The 20218-nt window shown below is 40.9% G+C and overlaps 1 protein-coding gene across 1 annotated transcript in view; it reads left to right on the top strand.

The window, feature by feature from the left end:
- The window catches only part of LPAR3 (lysophosphatidic acid receptor 3), a 72682-nt gene extending 55717 nt beyond the window's left edge, over positions 1 to 16965 (top strand). Inside the window, exon 3 of the mRNA XM_014830128.3 lies at positions 15157 to 16965. Coding sequence (XP_014685614.1) covers positions 15157 to 15482 — 326 coding nt within the window. The 3' untranslated portion in view covers positions 15483 to 16965. The remainder of the gene's footprint in view (positions 1 to 15156) is intronic.
- The last annotated feature ends 3253 nt before the right edge of the window (positions 16966 to 20218 follow it).

Raw genomic sequence — 20218 nt, 5'->3', positions numbered from 1 at the left:
AGGTACTGGGAAAGCGCTCGTGTCTCTCTTGTTTACCTCTGTGTCCTGGGTAATTAGCACTATTGTTGGCTCCTCGTGGGGCTCAATAAATTTGTGCTGGATGATGCGTGAAGTCCTGGGTTAGCAGTGTTCGTACCCGGGATCTGAACAATGGAATCAAATGAGTACTGTTTAAGTTAACGGGGGTCGCTAAGTTAGGTGGGGTTATTATCACAAATAGAATACAAGCAGAATTCCTAAAGAAAAAGAGAAAATGAAGAAAAGTGGATAAAGGAGAGCCTGTGAGATGAGTGGGACATGGGCAGGGGGAGAGTGGCAGCAGGGCACTAAGGAGTTGAGGCAGAGAGAGGGTAAGAAAACAAGTCCATGTGTGCACCTCCAGCATTACTATGCTGCTAGTTAAAAGGTTAATCAGTAATTGTTGCCATATTCTTCGGATCTGAGCAGTGTGCTCTACTAGCATTGCTTTGTATATTACAAAGGAAATTTTTAAAAAGTCTGTAGAAAACAAAGATGGTTTTCCTTTCCATTCCTTTCCCTTACATTCCTTTAAAGCAAATTATGATAATGTTAATTCCAACTTGCTTAGGGAAAAGTTAGGTATGATCAGAAGTAATAAGTGGAAGATATTTCAACAGAATTTGAATGGTGCTCTGATTCATGCTGCTGCCAAGTTAAAACTATACATTTCTCACTTGGATTCTGTTTTCCTCCCTTTTGGTAGCAGAAAGCATAAAAAATGGAAAAGGAGTTATTGGGGAAGCTGCTTATGTAAGAATTATCAGGGTGTTTTGACCACAGATGATCTCCATATCTGCGTGTATATGTCCAATGCTGGCTTATCCTGCTTTCACTGTGAGCCCTTGAAATGGGGCAAAAGAGGTGAATCCGTGTTCCTGTGTCTTGGTACCAGTTTCCAGATCTCAGATGAAACTTTGAGCACTAAACTACCTGCTTAATAACCATTTTTGTTTGCGTGGTTGGTTTTGCTTTTTTTGTTTTTGTTGAGGAAGATTCACCCTGAACTAACATCCATGCCAATCTTCCTTTATTTTATAAATGGGTCACTGCCACAGCACGGCCACTGACGAGTGGTGTGGGTCTACGCCTGCAAACCAAACCCAGGCCACCAAAGTGGAGCACACTGAACTTAACCACTAGGCCATGGGCGGGCCCCTGTAGCTGTTTTTTTTCTAAATATGATGGTCAGTTAGTTTTCATTTTTCATGAGAGAGAGTAAATTCTTTTTTTTTTTTAATTGAGTTATTGATAGGTTACAATCTTGTGAAATTTCAGTTGTACATTAATGTTTGTCAGTCATGTTGTAGGTGCACCACTTCACCCTTTGTGCCCACCCCCCACTCCACCTTTCCCCTGGTATCCACTAAACTGTTCTTAGTCCATAATTTTAAATTCCTCATATGAGTGGAGTCATACACAGATTATCCTTCTCTCGCTGGCTTATTTCACTTAACATAATTCTCTCAAGGTCCATCCATGTTATTGCAAATGGAATGATTTTGTTCTGTTTTGCAGCTGAGTAGTATTCCATTGTATATATGTACCACATCTTCTTTATCCATTCGTCTGTTGCTGGACACTTAGGTTGCTTCCACATCTTGGCTATTGTAAACAGTGCTGCAATAAACATTGGGGTGCATAGGACTTTTGGGATTGCTGACTTCAAGTTCTTTGGATAAATACCCAATAGTGGGATGGCTGGATCGTATGGTAGATCTATTTTTAATTTTTTGAGGAATCTCCATACTGTTTTCCATAGTGGCTGCACCAGTTTGCATTCCCACCAGCAGTGTATGAGGGTTCCTTTTTCTCCGCAACCTCTCCAACATTTGTTGCTATTAGTTTTAGATATTTTGGTCATTCTAACGGGTGTAAGGTGATATCTTAGTGTAGTTTTGATTTGCATTTCCCTGATGATCAGCGATGATGAGCATCTTTTCATGTGCCTATTGGCCATCAGTATATCTTCTTTGGAGAAATGTCTGTTCATGGAGAGAGAGTAAATTCTTAAAATTAGCCCATATAGGTAAGAATTGTGTTTTCTTGGTGTCCTTCAATTTATTTAATGTATGAAACAATCTTCTGGCACCTACACCCATAGTAGAAAATGTCCTCTGAGCACAAATAGTTGTCTCAAAGCTTTTCAATGCGGTTTCTTCCTGATGTCATTCTTCAGGGCACTGTTGACTTTATTCAGCTGAAGTTCTTACGCAGCATGGTTATTTGCTTTCTAAGCCCAGAGTACATTAGAAGCAGCGAAGTGAAGGGCAGAAAGGTTTGTCAGAGGCACAGAGACTGCTGGCTGTGGATACCTGATGGCCTCCATCATGAGGCGACAAGGGAAGGGCGGCTGTCGAGTGCTATCACCCATTCTGGGGGTGACACAGTTATCAGGAAAAGGCAGAGGTGTGGTCAGAAGGCTCTGCTTCATGAGGAAGGGAGGATAGGTTTGTTTAAAAGGTTGCTAAGCTTCAGTTATCTGGAAGATGAACTCATGTGGATCCTCATTCTCCGGTAATAGATAAATGAGGGAAGCCAGCAAGCCCCGACGCCTAACATGTAATCTGTGGTGGCTTCCAGCTCCCCTAGCCTCTGTTTTCAAGTGGGGACCAGCCATAGCTCTGCTCCTGGGGGGAGGGGAAAGTGATCATTTGGGTCCTTTTGGCTCAGTGTATGGTACAGTATGTCTCCCTTTCTTTACTTTTCGTGACTAATGTAAAACTAATGGAAAATGTTTTTTTAATCAATACTGCAATAACAAACCTCACATTTCACACAATTGATTTTTATTGGTCCCACTTCAAGGGCTATGGCATGGTTTTATCATTTAATGACTTGCTCATACTCCTGCTTTGCATTTTCCTATTTAGTAAACTACCTGTCGGTGAAATGGAGTGAAACTCTCGTTAAGAGATTTGTTGGGAGAGGCGGCATTGACCTCCTCGATTCTCAGCTACATAGGGTCAATCTTATGGCATTTCTTGCAGTGAACATCTAGTACATGCGAATATATTTGTTTGCAAAATGGAAACAGAAATAGCTTTCGTGAGAGCTTATTATTCAAAACAAAGAAGACAAGCTCGTGGCAAAAAATTAAGACAACAGTGAAAGAGGTAAAGAGGAAGGTAAAAATTACTTGGATCATGCTGCCTAGAGATTTTATCTGCTAGGGTATTTGGATATATATTTTGTGATCTTTTCTAGGTGCACACATGTTCACACACAAATGCATGCTTAATTTATTCTTTTTAATCAGAATGGAATCATACTATTCATAATGTTTTATAACCTGTTTTTTGTAAATTCAACAATGTATTATGAACATCTTCTATATCAATATTATTCTTTACAATAATCAATATTATTATTGTTTTCAATACTATTATTTTACATCAATATTATTGCTTAGAATTGTTTCAGTATTATTTTGTGTTATTGTTTTTAATATTTCAAAAATATTGTTTATATTGAAAAGAGTGTAATAATAGCTACACTACTTTAGGTATTCTTAATATTTCTACCCCTTTAAAAACTCAATCCAGGGTGACCCTGAAGAGGACAGTAATTCCAACTCTCATGGAGACCATTAGGCAGTGTGCTCTTACAGTGTCTTGAGTACACCCTGCATGGTGATCATTTCCTCCTTTGTCTCCTTGGTCTTGCTATTCCCAGTGATTAGCACAATGTCTGACACTTAGATGCTCACTGTGTATTAATGAATAAATAGTGACTATCAGAGCATTCTGGTTGCCCATTCAGACACCAGTTTCTGCTGGAATCATGTGATGTGCATCTTAAATTTACCACAGAATCCTCTCTCTCACTTGGTACCATCCGGAGCATCCATTTTTGCCTTTCTCTTCAGTTATTTGGACTATACGTTGGCCATGAAGGAAGCTATGAGTGAAACCCAGACTCATCAAATGTGAGAGCAGAAGGAAGCTTACAGGTCATTCCAGTCCAACCCCATTAATATACCGATGAAGAATCTGGGAACAAAGAAATAGAATGGCCTTTTAAAAAGCATACTCTAGTCCAGGGTCTGGATTTGAATCAAGATCCCTTACTTCTTCATTTGCCAAACTTTTATGAAGTACCTACTGTGTGTATGGTGCTTGGCTGAGCACTGGGTATTCCAAGTTCAATAAGATAAAAAAGGAATCTCCCTTGAGGATGCCAGTCTAGCAAGGCAGCCAAATGCATACAGAAATAGGACAGAGTGTAATAAACTGTGTCTGTGTGTGAGTGCATGTTCGTGTGGGCGCACGACAGCAACCAAAGCACTCTACCAGATGTGTTTATAAATTGCGTAAGGAAGCGCAGCAGGGGAAGTAACCAACACTTTCTGGGCAGTTAGAAGGAACATTCTCTGAGTATTTTCTGTGTTGGGCACTCTCCACACATTATCTCATTAAATTCTCACAGAAGCCCTGTCAGATCAGTATCATTGTGCTGATTCCATAGCTGAGAAAATAGAGGAAGGCCCAAGAGGGTGAACTGATTTGCCTATGGTCATAAACCGAGATTTCAACCCAGGGCCTGCTTGATCTCAAGCGTGTGCTCTTTTTACTGTAATAGGAATGGTAAGCTGGTTTCATCTGAAGGGCAAATTCCAACTGATTTCTAGAGGCTGCTTGGGCCACTGTGCTGTGAAGGATTCTAGGCCATATCTAGGCTCAGAAGTACGTAATGTGGTGGATTGATGATGGTGGCCTGGGCGTAGGATGGAAAGTGGTATCCCTCATATGAGGACTTTGTAGTTTCTGAGCTACACCATGCTGTCGCTCTTCCAGGCCCAACTCTCTCTAAGTCAAGTCCCCCAGCTCCTACTACTTCCTGTTCCCTTCTTCTGAGCTCAGAATGGTGTTTTGTGCCTCTAGGCATCCAGAATCTTGCCTCCTATTCAGATCAACTTCCCTGTGCCGTGTCTCATGCTGCAACCCTTTTCAAATTTTTCAACCCTATCAAAGATATCTTTTACATTGCCCCAGGAGCCTGCTCTGTCCTAACGGCTGTTTATGTGATAAAATATTACATGCCTACAGCTTCATATGTTTACATTTCTAGGTAAGGTACAAACAAAGGCGCTCCTAATTCAAAGGAGTAACTCTGGCAGGAGGAATTTCAGATCCTTGGGCAGGCTAGTTTGGATCTGTCAGTCTTTAAGATTATACCAGGCAAATAGCTTCTACTCTGCCAATACCCGCAGCTGACCTCGCACCTTTTCTTAGTTGCTGGAAAGCCCTTGATGTAATAGTTAGTGAGGCACTGAGGTACAGTTGGTCCATGCGTACAATGCTTAAAGAGGAATCTGGAGGTGGAGATGGTGTTTTCTTGCTGGTGCAGTTTATGATTTCCAGCTGTTGCCCAGAGTTAAACACTAGAATTAGGTCTAGGCTGTGGTTCTAGCTGGTCTACTGTTTTAAATTTTATCTCATAACCCCTTGGCACCAAGATTTTCAATTTTCCAAAGCTGGCCACAAATATGAAACAAGTATCTAAAACCAGTTGTTAGAGTCAAAAGATTCAACACTAGTAACAGCAGTGTTAAATGAATCATTTGTGGAATGCTTAACTGCTCATCATCTATTTGAAGTGTCTTAGTGTTTTCTTGTTTTCTGCAGTAAAAATAAATCAGGTTTACTAAAGGTATATATTTTCATTCCTTTCACATATGTGACAGTCTGTTTTTTGGATTATTGGACTCCTAAAACACTGGTGGTAAGTGTGTATGAATTTGAATGCACACCACATCTGGAGGCGTTCTATTTAAATTATTGAACAAATTCTTTATCATAAGAGCATTTTCACTGAAATAGTCTACGAATGTGTAACTTACACATTATAATGCTTCTAACCAATAGCTATTTACTTTAAAATTTTACTTTTAAAAATTTCTTTTCAAATGAGAAGAGAGCTTCCCCAGGATGAGGTTCACAACCTGATTTTTATGTAGAGTTGTAATTTTCTATTTTAGTAATCAGACAGCCCTGTGGCTTACTAGGTTAGCATTATTGCTTGCACCCTGCTGCTTCTCCCTGGACTAAAAACAAAGAATAACAGAGTGAACATATTTAAAATACATCGTCCTGTTTGATGAAATGAGTAGTCCATGTGCCAAAGTGAGATGATTCTGTGTGAGGGATTGCTTTTATTGTTAGGGATGTTTTATTTACGTGCCACTCGCATGTCAAGCTTTTTTTAAATTGTGAATTTTTTTAAATGTGTGAATTTTTAAACAGATGAAAATATGGCTACAAGGCTAACTAGATGGAATAGAAAAGTTTAAGTCCCGAAGAACAGATTTCATGGAACATGAAGTCTCGATCTTCTACATATCCTGTCTGTTACCCAAACTCCAAGAATGCTAAGCTATCTTAAATACATTCCAGTGAGGGGCCCTTCTCCCAGATGGCCTGCTGTTCTTCTTTCTTACTTCCTGTAACATGGAGACGAGGTATTAACCAGAGCACTGTTTGAGATATTTTGAAAACTTCTAAATAAAGGAGGAAGGCTGTTATAAATTATCTAAACGTATTATTAACTAGGGACTTTCAAAAAAAGATCTTTTATTTCACTTGTCACAAATATTTTCATTTGTAATTGTGTGTTCCAAAGTGTTAGATATTCCTTAATTTGATGTTTCTGATTACCTTAAATTGCAGTCATTAAATATCATTTCAGTACTGTAATTGAATATTCTAGTTATGATTCACTATACTTTAAAAATTAGCACCGAACTCCTGATAGTGGTTTTTGAGTATAGTGCCGAAGCTAGTTTATTTAATCACTAGAGGAAAGCTCATTTATAGACTAATTGGACTATTAGTGAGTCTTTTAAACAGGTAGTGAAAGAACATAGAACATCATTAAAATAAAAAATAATTGCTTCTTACCAATATAACTGACCTGTCACTTGGTAATCGAAGGAAGTTAGAATTGTTATCCAAATACAATCATCATGAAGACTTCCCTCTTAGTAGCTGGCACATGGTGGGTGATTGCTTAGTAAATATTTATTAATGGAAAGACATATGGCTTCACTTAATGCTGGTCACTCCCAAGTCAGTATATCAGTTTGGAGCTCTCAGAGTGCCGACCCCCGTTTCTGACTATCGTCTACACATCTCTGTCTGGAGGAGCTACAGATACTCCAAGTACATGACGCCTAAAAGGGAACCACTGTCCCCTCCTCATAACCCTGCCCCTTCTGTCTCCCCCACTTGGTGATCAGAACCATATGCTACCCATTACCCTGGATTCTTCCCTCTCCCTCACTTCTTAGATCCAATTCTTCATCAAGTCTTGCAGTTTTTCCTCCTTCCTGCCTCTCTAAACCATCTATTTCTCTCCATCTCATGACCACTGCTTTTCCAAATCCTTATCATTTCCACTTGAACTTTAGCCAGCCTTCAGATGAGTCTCCCTGCCTAGGCCAGAGCTTCTCACTCTTCACTATACTAAAGCATTCCCCAGGAAGCTGGTTAAACCTGGAGATGCCAGATCATATCTTCGTCAGTTTCTCATTTGGTAGATCTGGGTGGGGCCCAGAAACCTGAATTTTAAGTAGGCAGTGCAGGTGATTCTTCTGTAGGTGAGAGCCAACTTTGAGCTTCACAAACCTCCTGTCCATCCTGAGCACTCAAAGCTTCGCTCTAAAGTATGAGACTTATCCATGCCCCTGATTAAAAATCTTCAAAGAACTACCATTCTGTAGCAGTAGTTTTCAAAGCATGGTCAGTGGGGTTCCCAAGGATTCTTTAGTGTGTGTATGTGTATGGAGTGGGGGGGTTGTAGTGTGAAGACAAGAGTGAAAAGAGTGAATTCTGCTTTAACGGGCTCCCCCACTCCATCTCTTTCTTTAGTCAGAGCAGCTCTGATTGTGAAGTTTAACAAGAGATTTCCTTTGGGAAGTCTTCCTCTACTTTTTAAAAAAAGTGATTTAAAAAACCACTGATCTATAGAAGTGGATTTTAAGCTTTTTTTTAAATTGAGACCCACTGTAAGAAGTAGTGTGCCTTCTATATCATGGCCCGTACACATACGTGTTTTTGTGTGTAACTGAAACAAGGCTCGTGAAACATACCCTTACTATACTTGATACTGTCTGATGTTTTCTGTTCTGTTCTATTTCATTCTTTAGAAAATTGCTGGTTGTAACTGCTAAACTGATTTTTCAACCTACTAATTAGGTGCAACAGAATCTGAAAAATCTCTGATCTAGGCTTTCTCGGTGGTATTCCTTTATGAACTATGGAACACGGAAGTATTTTCTTAATCTGCCCAAAGATGGTATATGATTCATACCATCCTAGATGCTTGGGAGAGAGGTTAATTCATTACATACAACGGATGCCTGAGGGCATTCTGGCTTAATTCTCCTGATAAACTTCTGGTTGACAAAGACTTACGGGGTCTGATCTACAAAATAAACCCAAACTCCTGAGTATTGCCCACAGAACTCTTCCAGGTCTGACCCATGTTCATCTCTCAGATTTCATCTTCCTCAGTCCCCTACCTGGGTTAAACCATCCTGAACTATTTGGAATTCCCCAAATGCAGTGTGCTGTTCCTCACCTCTGCATAGTCATTCTTGACTGTCAACTCTGAGCTTGACTGAGTGTCATTTCACCTGAGACCTTCTTTGACAGGAGTTAGAATCATCACATCTGGATTCCTTGCCTGTCGGAGCCTGAAGGGCAGGACTGTACACGTTCCCATCAGCAGGTGCCACAGCTCGTGCGGTACCTTGCCATATGTGGGCTGTTAATAAACTTCAGTTACATACAGCTGACTCATCTCCTCTGCTGCTGAGAGTGGGGTTCTATCCTTAGTTGTAAGGATACAGGCAGGTATGAGGCACTGCCTGCATGCTTAGGGAGTTTATAAACAGGCCTAAGAGACAGGACAGGACGCATGTATTGAACACTCCCTCCAGTATAGCACAATGCTTAAGAGGTTGCATGGGGGAGTCAGGCCTGGGTTCAAATTATGACTCTTCCGTTTTTTGGCCTCTAGACCTAGGACAAACTCTTGAGCCACTCTAAATTTCAAATTCACTGTATGTAAGACTGGGATAATAACAAGAGTAGCAACCTCATAGGCATGTGAATTTTAAATGACAGTATATGTAAAGGCCTGAGCACACTGCCTGGCCCAGAGCTCTCGGGAAATGTTAAGTGGAATCAAGCAGGTAATACGCCCAGTGCCACGTGGCTGTTGTAGGTGGAAAGTGCCATAGGAGGTGAAAGGAGGGAATGGTCACTGTGGGCTGGACAGATGGGAGAGGTCCAGTGGAGGAGGCGGCATAGGAGCTAAGCTTAGAAAGAAAAGTAGACCTTAGATTAGGAGGTGGGAAAGCATTCCTGGCAGAGCAAACCAGAGGGCCAGCAAAGGCCCAAGGAGGGCTGTGTGTGCCTTGCCTGTAGACTAGTTTCACTGCTTGTGTTTGTATATTTATTTATGCTTATAATGTGCACAAACATTTTTCCAAATGGAAGCTGAAGTTATTGATCTCTAGAGATGCTTGTTTTCTTACTTTAAAGAATTCTGCTTTCTCTCTCTTTTCCATGACTTTTCAATAAATCTATTCAGAGTCTACAGTTTTGCTGACAGGGTCAGTTTGATTAAACCATTTCAGGTCAATATAGAGAAATGGTTTACAAGACTGGCTGTGCACCATAATCACCAAGAGAACTTTAATCAATTAATTAATTAATTTTTGGTGAGGAAGATTAGCCCCGAGCTAACATATGTGCCAGTCTTCCTCTATTTTGTATGTGGGTCACTGCCACGGCGCAGACACCAATGAGTGGTGTAGGTCTGTGCCCAGGAACTGAACCGGGGCTGCCGAACCAGAGCATGCTGAACTTAACTACTAGGCCATGGGCTGGCCCCCAGAGAATGTTTTAGTCCTACAGATTTCCAAGTCCCACGCCAGAGGTTCTGACTCTTGAGTCTGATGTGGGACCAGGGAATCTACATTATTAAAAACCTCCCCTGGTAATTTGCATGGCCAGCCAAGTTTGGGAACTGCTAGCTCAGAGAATTCATTTTAATCAGGTTGTAGCCATACTGTCTTATAGTCGTGTCTGGGAAACAAACGAGTCAAATTTGTTTGAAATTTATGGGGAGTTGAAACTCCTAGTCTTGTCGAATTTAGAACTTTTCTACTTGGAAAAGAGTTTCTACTTAACCCTATTTCTCACTTAGGAAAAATCCCTTTCCTTTGTGCATCTCAGGATGATCCAAGCAAAGGAAATACTCTGGCCAGGGGAGGCTCTCTGCCTGCTGAACAACCAATTCCTCTCTAAATAGCTTCAGTTAGTTAAAAAGAACTCTTACAGCCAAATTCTACCACTTAGATCTTTCCATTTGTTTCAGGGTGACCTTCTGGAATGGCCCAGGATAAGTCTGTGCTGCTTTTTTTTTGAGGAAGATTAGCCCTGAGCTAACTACTGCCAATCCTCCTCTTTTTGCTGAGGAAGACTGGCCCTGAGCTAACATCCATGCCCATCTTCCTCTACTTTATATGTGGGATGCCTACCACAGCATGGCGTGCCAAGCAGTGCCATGTCTGCACCTGGGATCCGAACCGGCAAACCCCGGGCTGCCGAAGCGGAACGTGCGCACTTAACTGTTGCACCACTGGCCGGCCCCAGTGCTGCTTCTTTCTATGTGGTGGCCCTTCAGGTTTTTGGAGACAGTTAACAGCACATTGTGTCTTTCCTTTGCCTTTTCTTCTCCAAGAGAAACATACCTGATTTCTTCCACTGGTTCCCAGATAGACACCTTGGATCCACTCCTATTTGTTGATGCTGGTTTTTTTTTTTTAAGCGATTCAGGCTTGGCATGACCTCTCTTTGAAAACTCTGCTTGTTCCCAGCCGTGATGGTCTGAGCATTGAGTCAACATACTCCAAAAAGCATTCGTATTAGTTTTTTCCAAAATTTATTGGAAATTGATAGGGAACTGGCTGATATATATTTCCTATATTTCCCAGGATCCATTATCTGCCCCTCTTTTAGGAAATAGGCCAGTTCCCCAAATGTATGTCTCTGACATCTCCCACATTCTCCAAGAATTCTCCAAGTTTACAGATTCCCAAGCCAAAAACCATTCCTGACATGTCCTTCTCCTTTTACATTTTTTGGGGGCCTTATCTCTAGCTGCTGACATACAGTACAAACCCCCAAAGAATGACCTGTTGGATAAACCATGCGTCTCCTCTGCAATCTGTTGGAGGGGGAGCTTGGCAGCCAGGTGGAGGAGTTGTGGAGCAGCGTGTCCCAGGGTTCCTGCCCCGAGTGTAATCCCCACCTCAGACAACACCGCTGAACACTCCTTCCCTGGTTGAGCAGCGTGTTTTGTCTGGGCTGTGCTGTCAAAGATGACTTGCCTTTTGTTGTGCTTGGAAAGGATATAAAGAAAAGGTCAGCAGATTTTTGTTTTTCTTCTCACTCCCACAGCCAGCCTGTATTTTTGTTGGAATTCTTTCTCCCTTCTTTCCTCCTCTTCCCTTTCCTTCTTTCTTTCCTTCCTTCCTTCCTAGGCCAGAAAATCTTTCTAGTAGCAAACCAAAAAATGACTTGATTGTGATATGTGCAGCTTCACAGTCAGATATGACAGTCTATGAAGAGAACTTTAAAGGCCAGAAGTACCCTCCCCACACCCCCATATCACTCACTTTAGTAGTAAGATCCTTTGTGACACACTGCTGAACAGCCTAGCTTGTGGACAGGAGCCCAGGTTCTGGCGCCAGGCTGCCTGCATTCAAATCCTGGCTCTTCCACTTATCAGCTGTGTGACTTTGAGCATATTACCTGACTTCTCTGTGCTTCAGTTTCCTCAGTTTAAAATTGGGGTAGTATTAGCACCTATTTTCCAAGGGTTGCCATGCAGATTAAATGGTTAATTCACATTAAATGCTTAGAACAGTGCCTGGCATATAATCATGGCTCAATGAAAAGTTTGCCAAGTGTTGGTTGAATGAATTATTTTATGTAATTCAATACCAAGGGAACATGTATATGAGTTACCACCTTATAAGAAACAGGACTTATTTATTTATTGGAGAGTTATTTAGAGTGTTTAGGTCCCCTGACTAATCCAAACCAGAGTTTCATGCTGGGGAAAAAAGCTTTCGTGATTTAAAAAACAATCTCATTTTAAAAACAACTTTTAGGAAAACATACTGACGGTTTACTTTTATCCTTTTTTTGTTGTATGTGTGTGTATTTGAAATATATCATTCAAACAAAACTATGTAAGATATATGGACAACTTAAAGAATATCACTTAAAAGAATAAAAAAAAATTTCAAATACTTGTTTACTTGGCCACCCAATTTAATAGAACATTTCCAGTATCTCTGGAACCTCCTGTGAGCCCTACCACGGGACCCTCTCTCTCCTGCAGAAATAACCATGTCGTAAATTTCAGATTAATCATCTTGCTTTTCCTCATGGTTTTACCACATGTGGATGCAATGTTAGACATCAGATTGTTTAGCTTCACCTGTTCTTTTCTAAACTATACCACTATTACCATTGAGTTTGATTATTGGAATGGTTGGTTTCGTTTCCGGGATCTTATTTTGTTCTGTTTACCCACTTTTCTGTGTTTCACTTTCCCCCTCCTTTCTTGTTCTGAAGGCTTTTTTTCTTCCCTTTAGTTCCATTCTTTCCCTTCCATTGGTTTGGAAGTTATGTACTCTATTAAATTTGGACATGAGTATTTAACAAAGAATAAAATTAATATTTTTCCCTCCTTCCATTAACATGAGGACCTTGGAAGGCTCCACTGGGATCTCTTTGGAATTATGCAGTTTCCCACAGAAGGGACCCCTCACATCAAAGGTGGTGGCTACAGCTTTTGATGTCTGGTTTGTTTGGTTCTTCCCTCTTGACAACAGAGTAACCCTCTCTCGGGAATAGCAGAGAGAACAAAAGTGTTGCTGTTATGGGAAATACAGACCATCGGAGCTGGATGGGGCCTTAAAGATTATCTAAATTAGTGTTTTCCAAATTTTTTGACTAAACCCAACAGTAGGAAATAATGTTTTACTTCATAACCAATACATACATAAATATAGTCTGTAAAACTGGAACAGTTTCATGAAACAATACTTTCTTAGTCCGTGTAATATCCCCTGAGCTATTCTATTCCATTCTTTCCTTAAAGACGAAATAAAACAAAAACTTGTCCAAACCTATTAAATTGATCGCTTACCCACTAAGGGGTCCTGGCCCACAGTTTGAAAAACTCAGAACTTGCCTAAAGTCCTCGATTTATAACTTAGGAAGCCAAATCTCTGACTGATGACATGGGTCACCCAGAAGTGTACAGTAAGTGAAGAGTTAGGACCCAAATCTCTGATCTCTTATCTCCAATTCCAGTTCTTTATTCCTATGTGTCAGTCAGACCATAAGTAATACAGGGTGAAATAAAAAGGGAGCCACTGGTGAGCTGTAATAATGAAATGGGGAATTAAACCCTCCTGTTATCTCCTAGACACCTAATTTTGGCAGATGTCTTTGATAAAGCATCTCATGATAAACTCTGCTTAGCGAATCCAACTTAGTGTTGTGTACCACTTTCCATTACCTCTGACCCTCACGACGACCCCGCACAGTTGGGATTATTATCCCTATTTTATAAATGAGGGAGTGAAGGCTCAGAGCAGTGATTTGCCTCATTCATGTAGCTCATAAGGTGAGCAGCTGGGCATACCTGTCTGATCCCAAGCTCATGGCATTTCCCGGCCTCACATTGCCTCTTTATAATTCTTGACTTGCTTATTATATCTCTCAGTAAGAAGATAAAGCAACAAGGGAAACACTGTCCAGGACTAATTCTAACCAGCAAGAGTAACTAGTTGGTGATGTGGTTTACAGATTGCTTGTTTATTCTGTCTCCCCTGTAAGCACTTTAGCTCCCGGAGTGCGCAGTCCTTGCCTCATTCACTGTCTAGTACAGCTCCCGGCACATTGTAAGATCGCAATGAATATTTACTGAAGGGATGCACAAGGACATTTAGAAATGAGAAGGACTGTGGAGAAAGAAACCACTTCACAGTATGGAGACAGGTCACATAGTGGCCAAGAGCACAGCCTGTGGAGAAGGACTGCCTAGGTTCAAAATGAGATGTCCTTACAAGCTATTTGATTGTGAGCAAGTTCCTTCTCTTGTGCCTCAGTTTCCTGGAATGATAATGATGTGTACCTCATAGTGTGGTTCTATGAGTTAATAAAGGAAAGTGTTTATACCAGCACCTGGCTCACCATATAAATGTTACCTGTCACAGTTATCTGACGTTATGACGACTAAGGAGAATACTGAAGCTATGCTGCATATTTTAGGAAAAACATGTCAGAAAGTTTGGAGGTAAGCTAAGTATGATCAGATGGCTAGAGACTCAGAAGAGACTACCCTTCATGTGTAATTGGTGCTAAAATTGTGCTAAATAAATGTGCTAAAAAGCACATCTCTATCTCATTATGAAGGACAAAGATTTATTTCGGACAAAAAATGTTCAATCTAGAGCAGATTATTAAGCAGATGGCCTATGAATATGTCAAAAATAATATCGTGCTTATTAAGCATCAACATGGATTTATACAGAATAAAATTTTTGAGCAGTTGTCTTAGTTAAAACACTAGGAGAATGCCATAGATGCCATGTGTCTTATTTTCAGGAAAGCATTTAGAAAACCAGATTTAGAGAACAGCAGAGTGTAGGGTAAGTGTGTGGGGCCTCCCCATATACAATCGGGCCTCGGTTTTCTCTTCTGCAAAATGTGGATAATGACTACAGCCGACTGCTGTTGTAGATCAGAGAACTAACAGAGATAAGGTCTATGTAGTGCTTAGTAAGCAGGAGGTAAATGTAAGCCCCTAATTACAGACGTGTGCAAACAGATAAGAAGGTGGCTATTAGTCAAGGAGGTTCTCAGCTGTTTGCCTCTAACAAGCCCAGGTCTCCAATGCTCAGAGGAAGGGTGGAAGCTTGCTTTGCAGTTGTCAAAACCAATCCTTAAGGTCCCTTGATGCCGCTGACTGAAGGCTGGGCGAGAAGAAACGTCTGTAAGCAGCCTGAGGTCTGAGCGCCTGTTGCTTCCTTCTCTCCCCCTCCAGGGGCCTTTGTCGTGTGCTGGACGCCGGGCCTGGTGGTTCTGCTGCTCGACGGCCTGAACTGCAGGCAGTGCGGTGTGCAGCACGTGAAACAGTGGTTCCTGCTGCTGGCGCTGCTCAACTCCGTCATGAACCCCATCATCTACTCCTACAAGGATGAGGACATGTACAGCACCATGAAGAAGATGATCTGCTGCTTCTCTCAGGAGAAGAACCCGGAGAGGCGCCCCTCCTGCATCCCCTCCACGGTGCTCAGCAGGAGCGACACGGGCAGCCAGTACATGGAAGACAGTATCAGCCAGGGCACGGTCTGCAAGAGCGGCTCCTAGGATGTGGACCGCCTCCCACCACCCACCCGGCCCCTCTGGGGGCAGAGCTGTTGAGAATGGTTACCTGTCTCTAATGAAGCCCACGTACAGTGTTATTTGAGGTCTGAATGAATCATTGGACAATTTAAAAAAATTGTGTTGCATAGTTTAAAAGGATGGGCAGTAAAGAGAGGATACAAGGCATTTAGAGGAAATTCACAGAAAAGAGGGCAGACAGCACAGTGGGTTCCTGGTGGATGTCCCATGTACTGCTGGGAGCACCCGGCCAGGTGGCCCGCTGGGCTCCGCATCATCTTGCAGCCATTCTCCTTGTGTTTTAAAATGATGTTGTCAAAGGGCTCAGGCCAAGATAAATAATAACATTATTACTTGAGCCATTTTATGTAGCTGCTTAGAAAGCCTATGTAGTTCTTTCTGCGTGCATTTAAAAATTTTAAAAATGCTTCAGCAATACTGTTTTCCTCAAAGAAACCACGGCGAGTAGCTAGGTGTTCAATAGGAATCTCAGAATAACAAATCAGTAAGGGCTCCAGATAAAATTTGATTTTTAACTGAAAGAACATTCTGAGGAAAAAGATTTAAAGTGTAATAACAAAAAAAGGTAAAGGTTAAAAACTTCTCTTGAAGCCCAAAAGGAAAAGAAGGCCTTGATGTGGTCCTCCAAGCATGCACGCATGTGTATACGCACCTTTATATTTATGCATTTTCAATTACTATTTCAAGACATCAAGGACAGTGATGGTGAAATAAGTTTCACTGGCCACTGAGACTTTCCAGGCTAGGACTATAGGCGTAGAAATGACCTGTTTTGCTCCAAAATAAAAGAGAAAGAGGTGATGCATTTGAAAACAGACGTACAGCAGAGTAAAAGGTATATTGACAAGTGGGCTGAATTCCTTCCATATAGGATCAAATATGCACTTGACTTGAGTCCTTATTTTCAGTTACCTCCATATCACTGGTGGCTTGCCAGAGTTAGTGTGTGGAATAATTTTTACGTCTCATATTTTGCCCATAGTTATCGACATGCTTTGGTACTTGTCTGGCTTGTGGACTGAATTTTGATCTGGGTTCTATTTTAAATTCTCCTCCTTCCAAGACCTAAGTAGGCAACATGAAAGGCAAGTCAGTAAGAAAAAAAAAAAATATGTTTCATACACATAGGCTACTGACCAAAGTTTTCTGTGTAAAGCATTTTAGAGTATATTCTGATTTTAAAATAAGAAGAACTTTAAGGCAGGTATTATAGTATTTATGTAGTTTGCAAAAGAAGTTTACATATTTTTTTTGCTATTATGGTGTATCATTTATGTGCAAGAACTACTTGTAATAAAAGGATTTGAGAAGTCATGCTTTTAGATGTAATAGCCTAAAATAGAGAGTATTATGATTTGAAGGTGTAAATTTACAAACTCTGTGTAGTAAATGGGTTTACCTGAAGCTTATATCAAAGCTACCTATAAAATAAAATAAAAAAAGAATCTGTTCTCTCTTGTTGAAGTGCATTATTTCTTTGTGTATTGTCTAAGTAAAAATATAGTTTGTGGTAACTATAGCACACATTTCTGTTGCAGAAGAAAAATCAGATTTGCCATGAAGTACACTCTCTCAATATTTTATGTAAGCATTTCGAATCTACAGCTGGCCAAAGGGTGGAGAATTGAAATTGAATTCCAGTCCCCGAATAGCCACTAAGGGATCTTTAAAGGTTTTATTTTGAGGAAAGCACCGTTTTTAGTGCCCTGCAGCAGAGTGTCATATTCAGAATGGTTTCTGAAGGGGATCCAAGTGTGGAAACTCGAGGTGGAAATATATAGCTTTTGTTTTTATGCACACACATATCTCAGCGATGGTGAGAGAGTAGAGAAGTCATGTATCTTTGGAAATGACAAGTGCCAGCGGTCACAGGCCTCACCAAGAACGTGGCAAACCCATCTTAGTTGGGAAAAGAAATGAAGGAAGAATGTTTCTCCTCAAATTCTAGGACCCCAAGTTTATCTGCAAGTCGTTGAGATGCTGGTTCTAAAAATTTGACTGGACCTTTTCAGAACAGCCCTTGCCTGAGAGCATGGGCTACTCCCTAGCCGAGTAAGTTTTAATTTTCATAGATTTGTAGCACCCTCCAAAGGGATCTGATAAATCTGTATTCCTGGGAGAATTTAGTCTCCCATGAAAATTACCTGCTTGGAAAGAAAGAATTTTTTAGAAATAAATTGTTGAAATTTCTTGATGAAATTTTTTTTATAAAGTAGGTTGTAGACTTGGGGTCATAATGTGACCTATAGAAGCCCTAAGCCCTAGAATGATTATGGCACCATCCTGCCCCCGTTTGTGTAATTCCAAATAAGAACAATTCTGAACAACAGAGTAAATGTAAGCCTCCCACAGAGCTCTTGTTTTCCTCATAATCTGCACTTTGATGCTTTTTATAGATACTAAAAAATTTAGAAATTTCAACGCCCCTGCTTCACCAGCACCCTGAGCTTGTGCGTAGCCCGCAGTTGGATGGCCCAGGACCAAGGACTCATGGTGTCAGCAGCAGCAGCATCAGGCGGTGGGGGGCTGGGCACCTCAGGGTGCAGCTCCGCTCATCTGCGGATGTGGCTCCTCATAGACTACAAGGCGTGCCATGGCCTGTGTTTGTAGACTAATTTCCCCACGAGGTTGAAAGTGTTTTGTGCTTTCAAGCTCATTAATCCTGTAATCATTCAGGGAAGGAGAGCAACAAGGACGCTTGGCCCTCTTTTTTAATTGATTGAATAGGCATAATGAAGGTAAGCCCTGTGAAGACACCCATGAAGGTGACTTAGTGACAAACTCAAGCCATGTTGGAACTGGAGTAAAAATAGCCAAAGCGTTATTCTACACTATGATGCATCTGGGTACCAAAAAGAATTAAAAACATGCAAAAACAGGTCTGACTTCTAGGATGCTTACAAGAGAATTATATGCCCTTGGTGGATCACTAAATGTGATATTAAATTGGAAATCCCTAGGGCCCCTTCCAGTTTTCCACATTGTCTTTCAGGCATTAGAATCACTTACAGACATGAAAATATTTTAAAGTAAGGGAAGCTGCATTTTGTGTGAGGAATGCTCTCCTGAACACATCGCGTAATTTAAAATATTCATAATTTAAGACTAGTTTTCACAGAGGAATACTGTGAAGATGGGAGATACTGTTGCTGTGGTGTTGGGGTTTTTTGGGGGTGGGGGCTAATGCTGTATTTTATTTTTACAGCATCCTCTCCAGTGCTTTTTAGAGTGTGCTCTCTCCTAAATTAACAGATGGCAAACTATTAATGGCAGTGGTTAGAGGTTCAGAGTGTTTTATCATATGTAACTTCGGAGCTAAAGGTTTATAGTGCAAACAATAGCATAATGCTCACTAGAATTACATATGGAGGCTCTGGTGCTCGTCAACATGAGTGTGGGTCACATGATACTGTAGAGTGCAGCACTTCTGCACGCCAGTCCGTAAACACAGTTTGCAATTCACTGGGTCAGCCAGTTTTAGAATTGGGAATTCTTGCAGCTCTTTAGAGAGTTGCAATTTGATGCAGCAAAACTTTATAAAATTTTTGTATATCAAGCAACTTCAAGTTTGCGTAATTCAAATTTCTGTAAACTGCATCTGTATTGTATTTGTTACTGAGATTAGAGTCTGCACATTCTATGTTAGTCATAAGGTTATATTGAAGAAAAGGTGGGGGGACTGCCTATCACAAGCCTGTGTTACATCTTTGTGCGTATTAGAAAATGGTATCCCCTCCTCAAGGCACTTTACTTGCATTTTTTGGAAAATCATCTAATACACTAATATTTACAGTCATAAAACTACTAATCCATATGCATGTTCACAGTATGACTGGCACATGTAGAGTTGCTCAGTTCACCACTCACACAAATGTCCATGACAACCATCTTAAAGACAGCACTAGATGGAAATTCGGACTACCTGGGTTCTGATTTCTGTTGTGCCTTAAAGTGTCTATGCAGCTCTAAATACAATTGCTGATTTCCTAAATCAGGGGCTTAAATGATCTCTAAGGACCTTTTCTGCTCCAGGATTCTGTGAGTCTATACATCACCTCCCAGGTGTGAATTGTGGAAGGAGCTCTAAGTCTTTGGGTTCTTTGGATTTCACTCCTTGGGTGGAGATTTTAAAGAAAAGGAGCTCTGTTTTCATTTATTGCAGGGGTTCTCAAGTGTGGGTGAGAATCAGGGAGGCCATCTAAAATCTATGAGATTAGGGCAGATGTGACGTGTAATGGTAAATCCATCATCGATATAGGGAGAAAGGATTTCTGGCATAGAATGGAACTGTTAATCAACATGGAGAAGCTAAGAGACGATGATCTGCTTATGGAGGCTCAAATGAGCTTCAATTTGAAATGTGTGAGCTGCTCCTTACTCCACCAAGGCAAATAGAAACCCACACATTTATTTCTACATTTTACCGACATGTTTGAACATTTCCTAGTCCGTGCCCTTAAGAGAATTAACAACATTGTAAGTCAAGCATATATACAAGTAATCCGCAGGAAATAAAGTGAAAGGGAGCTGAAAATATTAAGGATGGACGTGTGTGGATGCAGCCGTCCTCGAAGTATCACCTCTGAACATTGGTGATAGCGGTGGTGTATTTTTTAGATCTGGCCTCTGTAGTATAATTCTTGGGTTTTTTGTTTTTTCCCAAGTGAAAAGGGGTTTTATCAAAAGAGTTAATGGAGTTT

Source organism: Equus asinus, chromosome 16 (assembly GCF_041296235.1).
Source record: "Equus asinus isolate D_3611 breed Donkey chromosome 16, EquAss-T2T_v2, whole genome shotgun sequence".
In the NCBI taxonomy this organism is placed as follows: domain Eukaryota; kingdom Metazoa; phylum Chordata; class Mammalia; order Perissodactyla; family Equidae; genus Equus; species Equus asinus.
The sequence above is the reverse complement of the archived record's forward strand: the minus strand, read 5'-3'. Positions and strand labels throughout refer to the sequence as shown.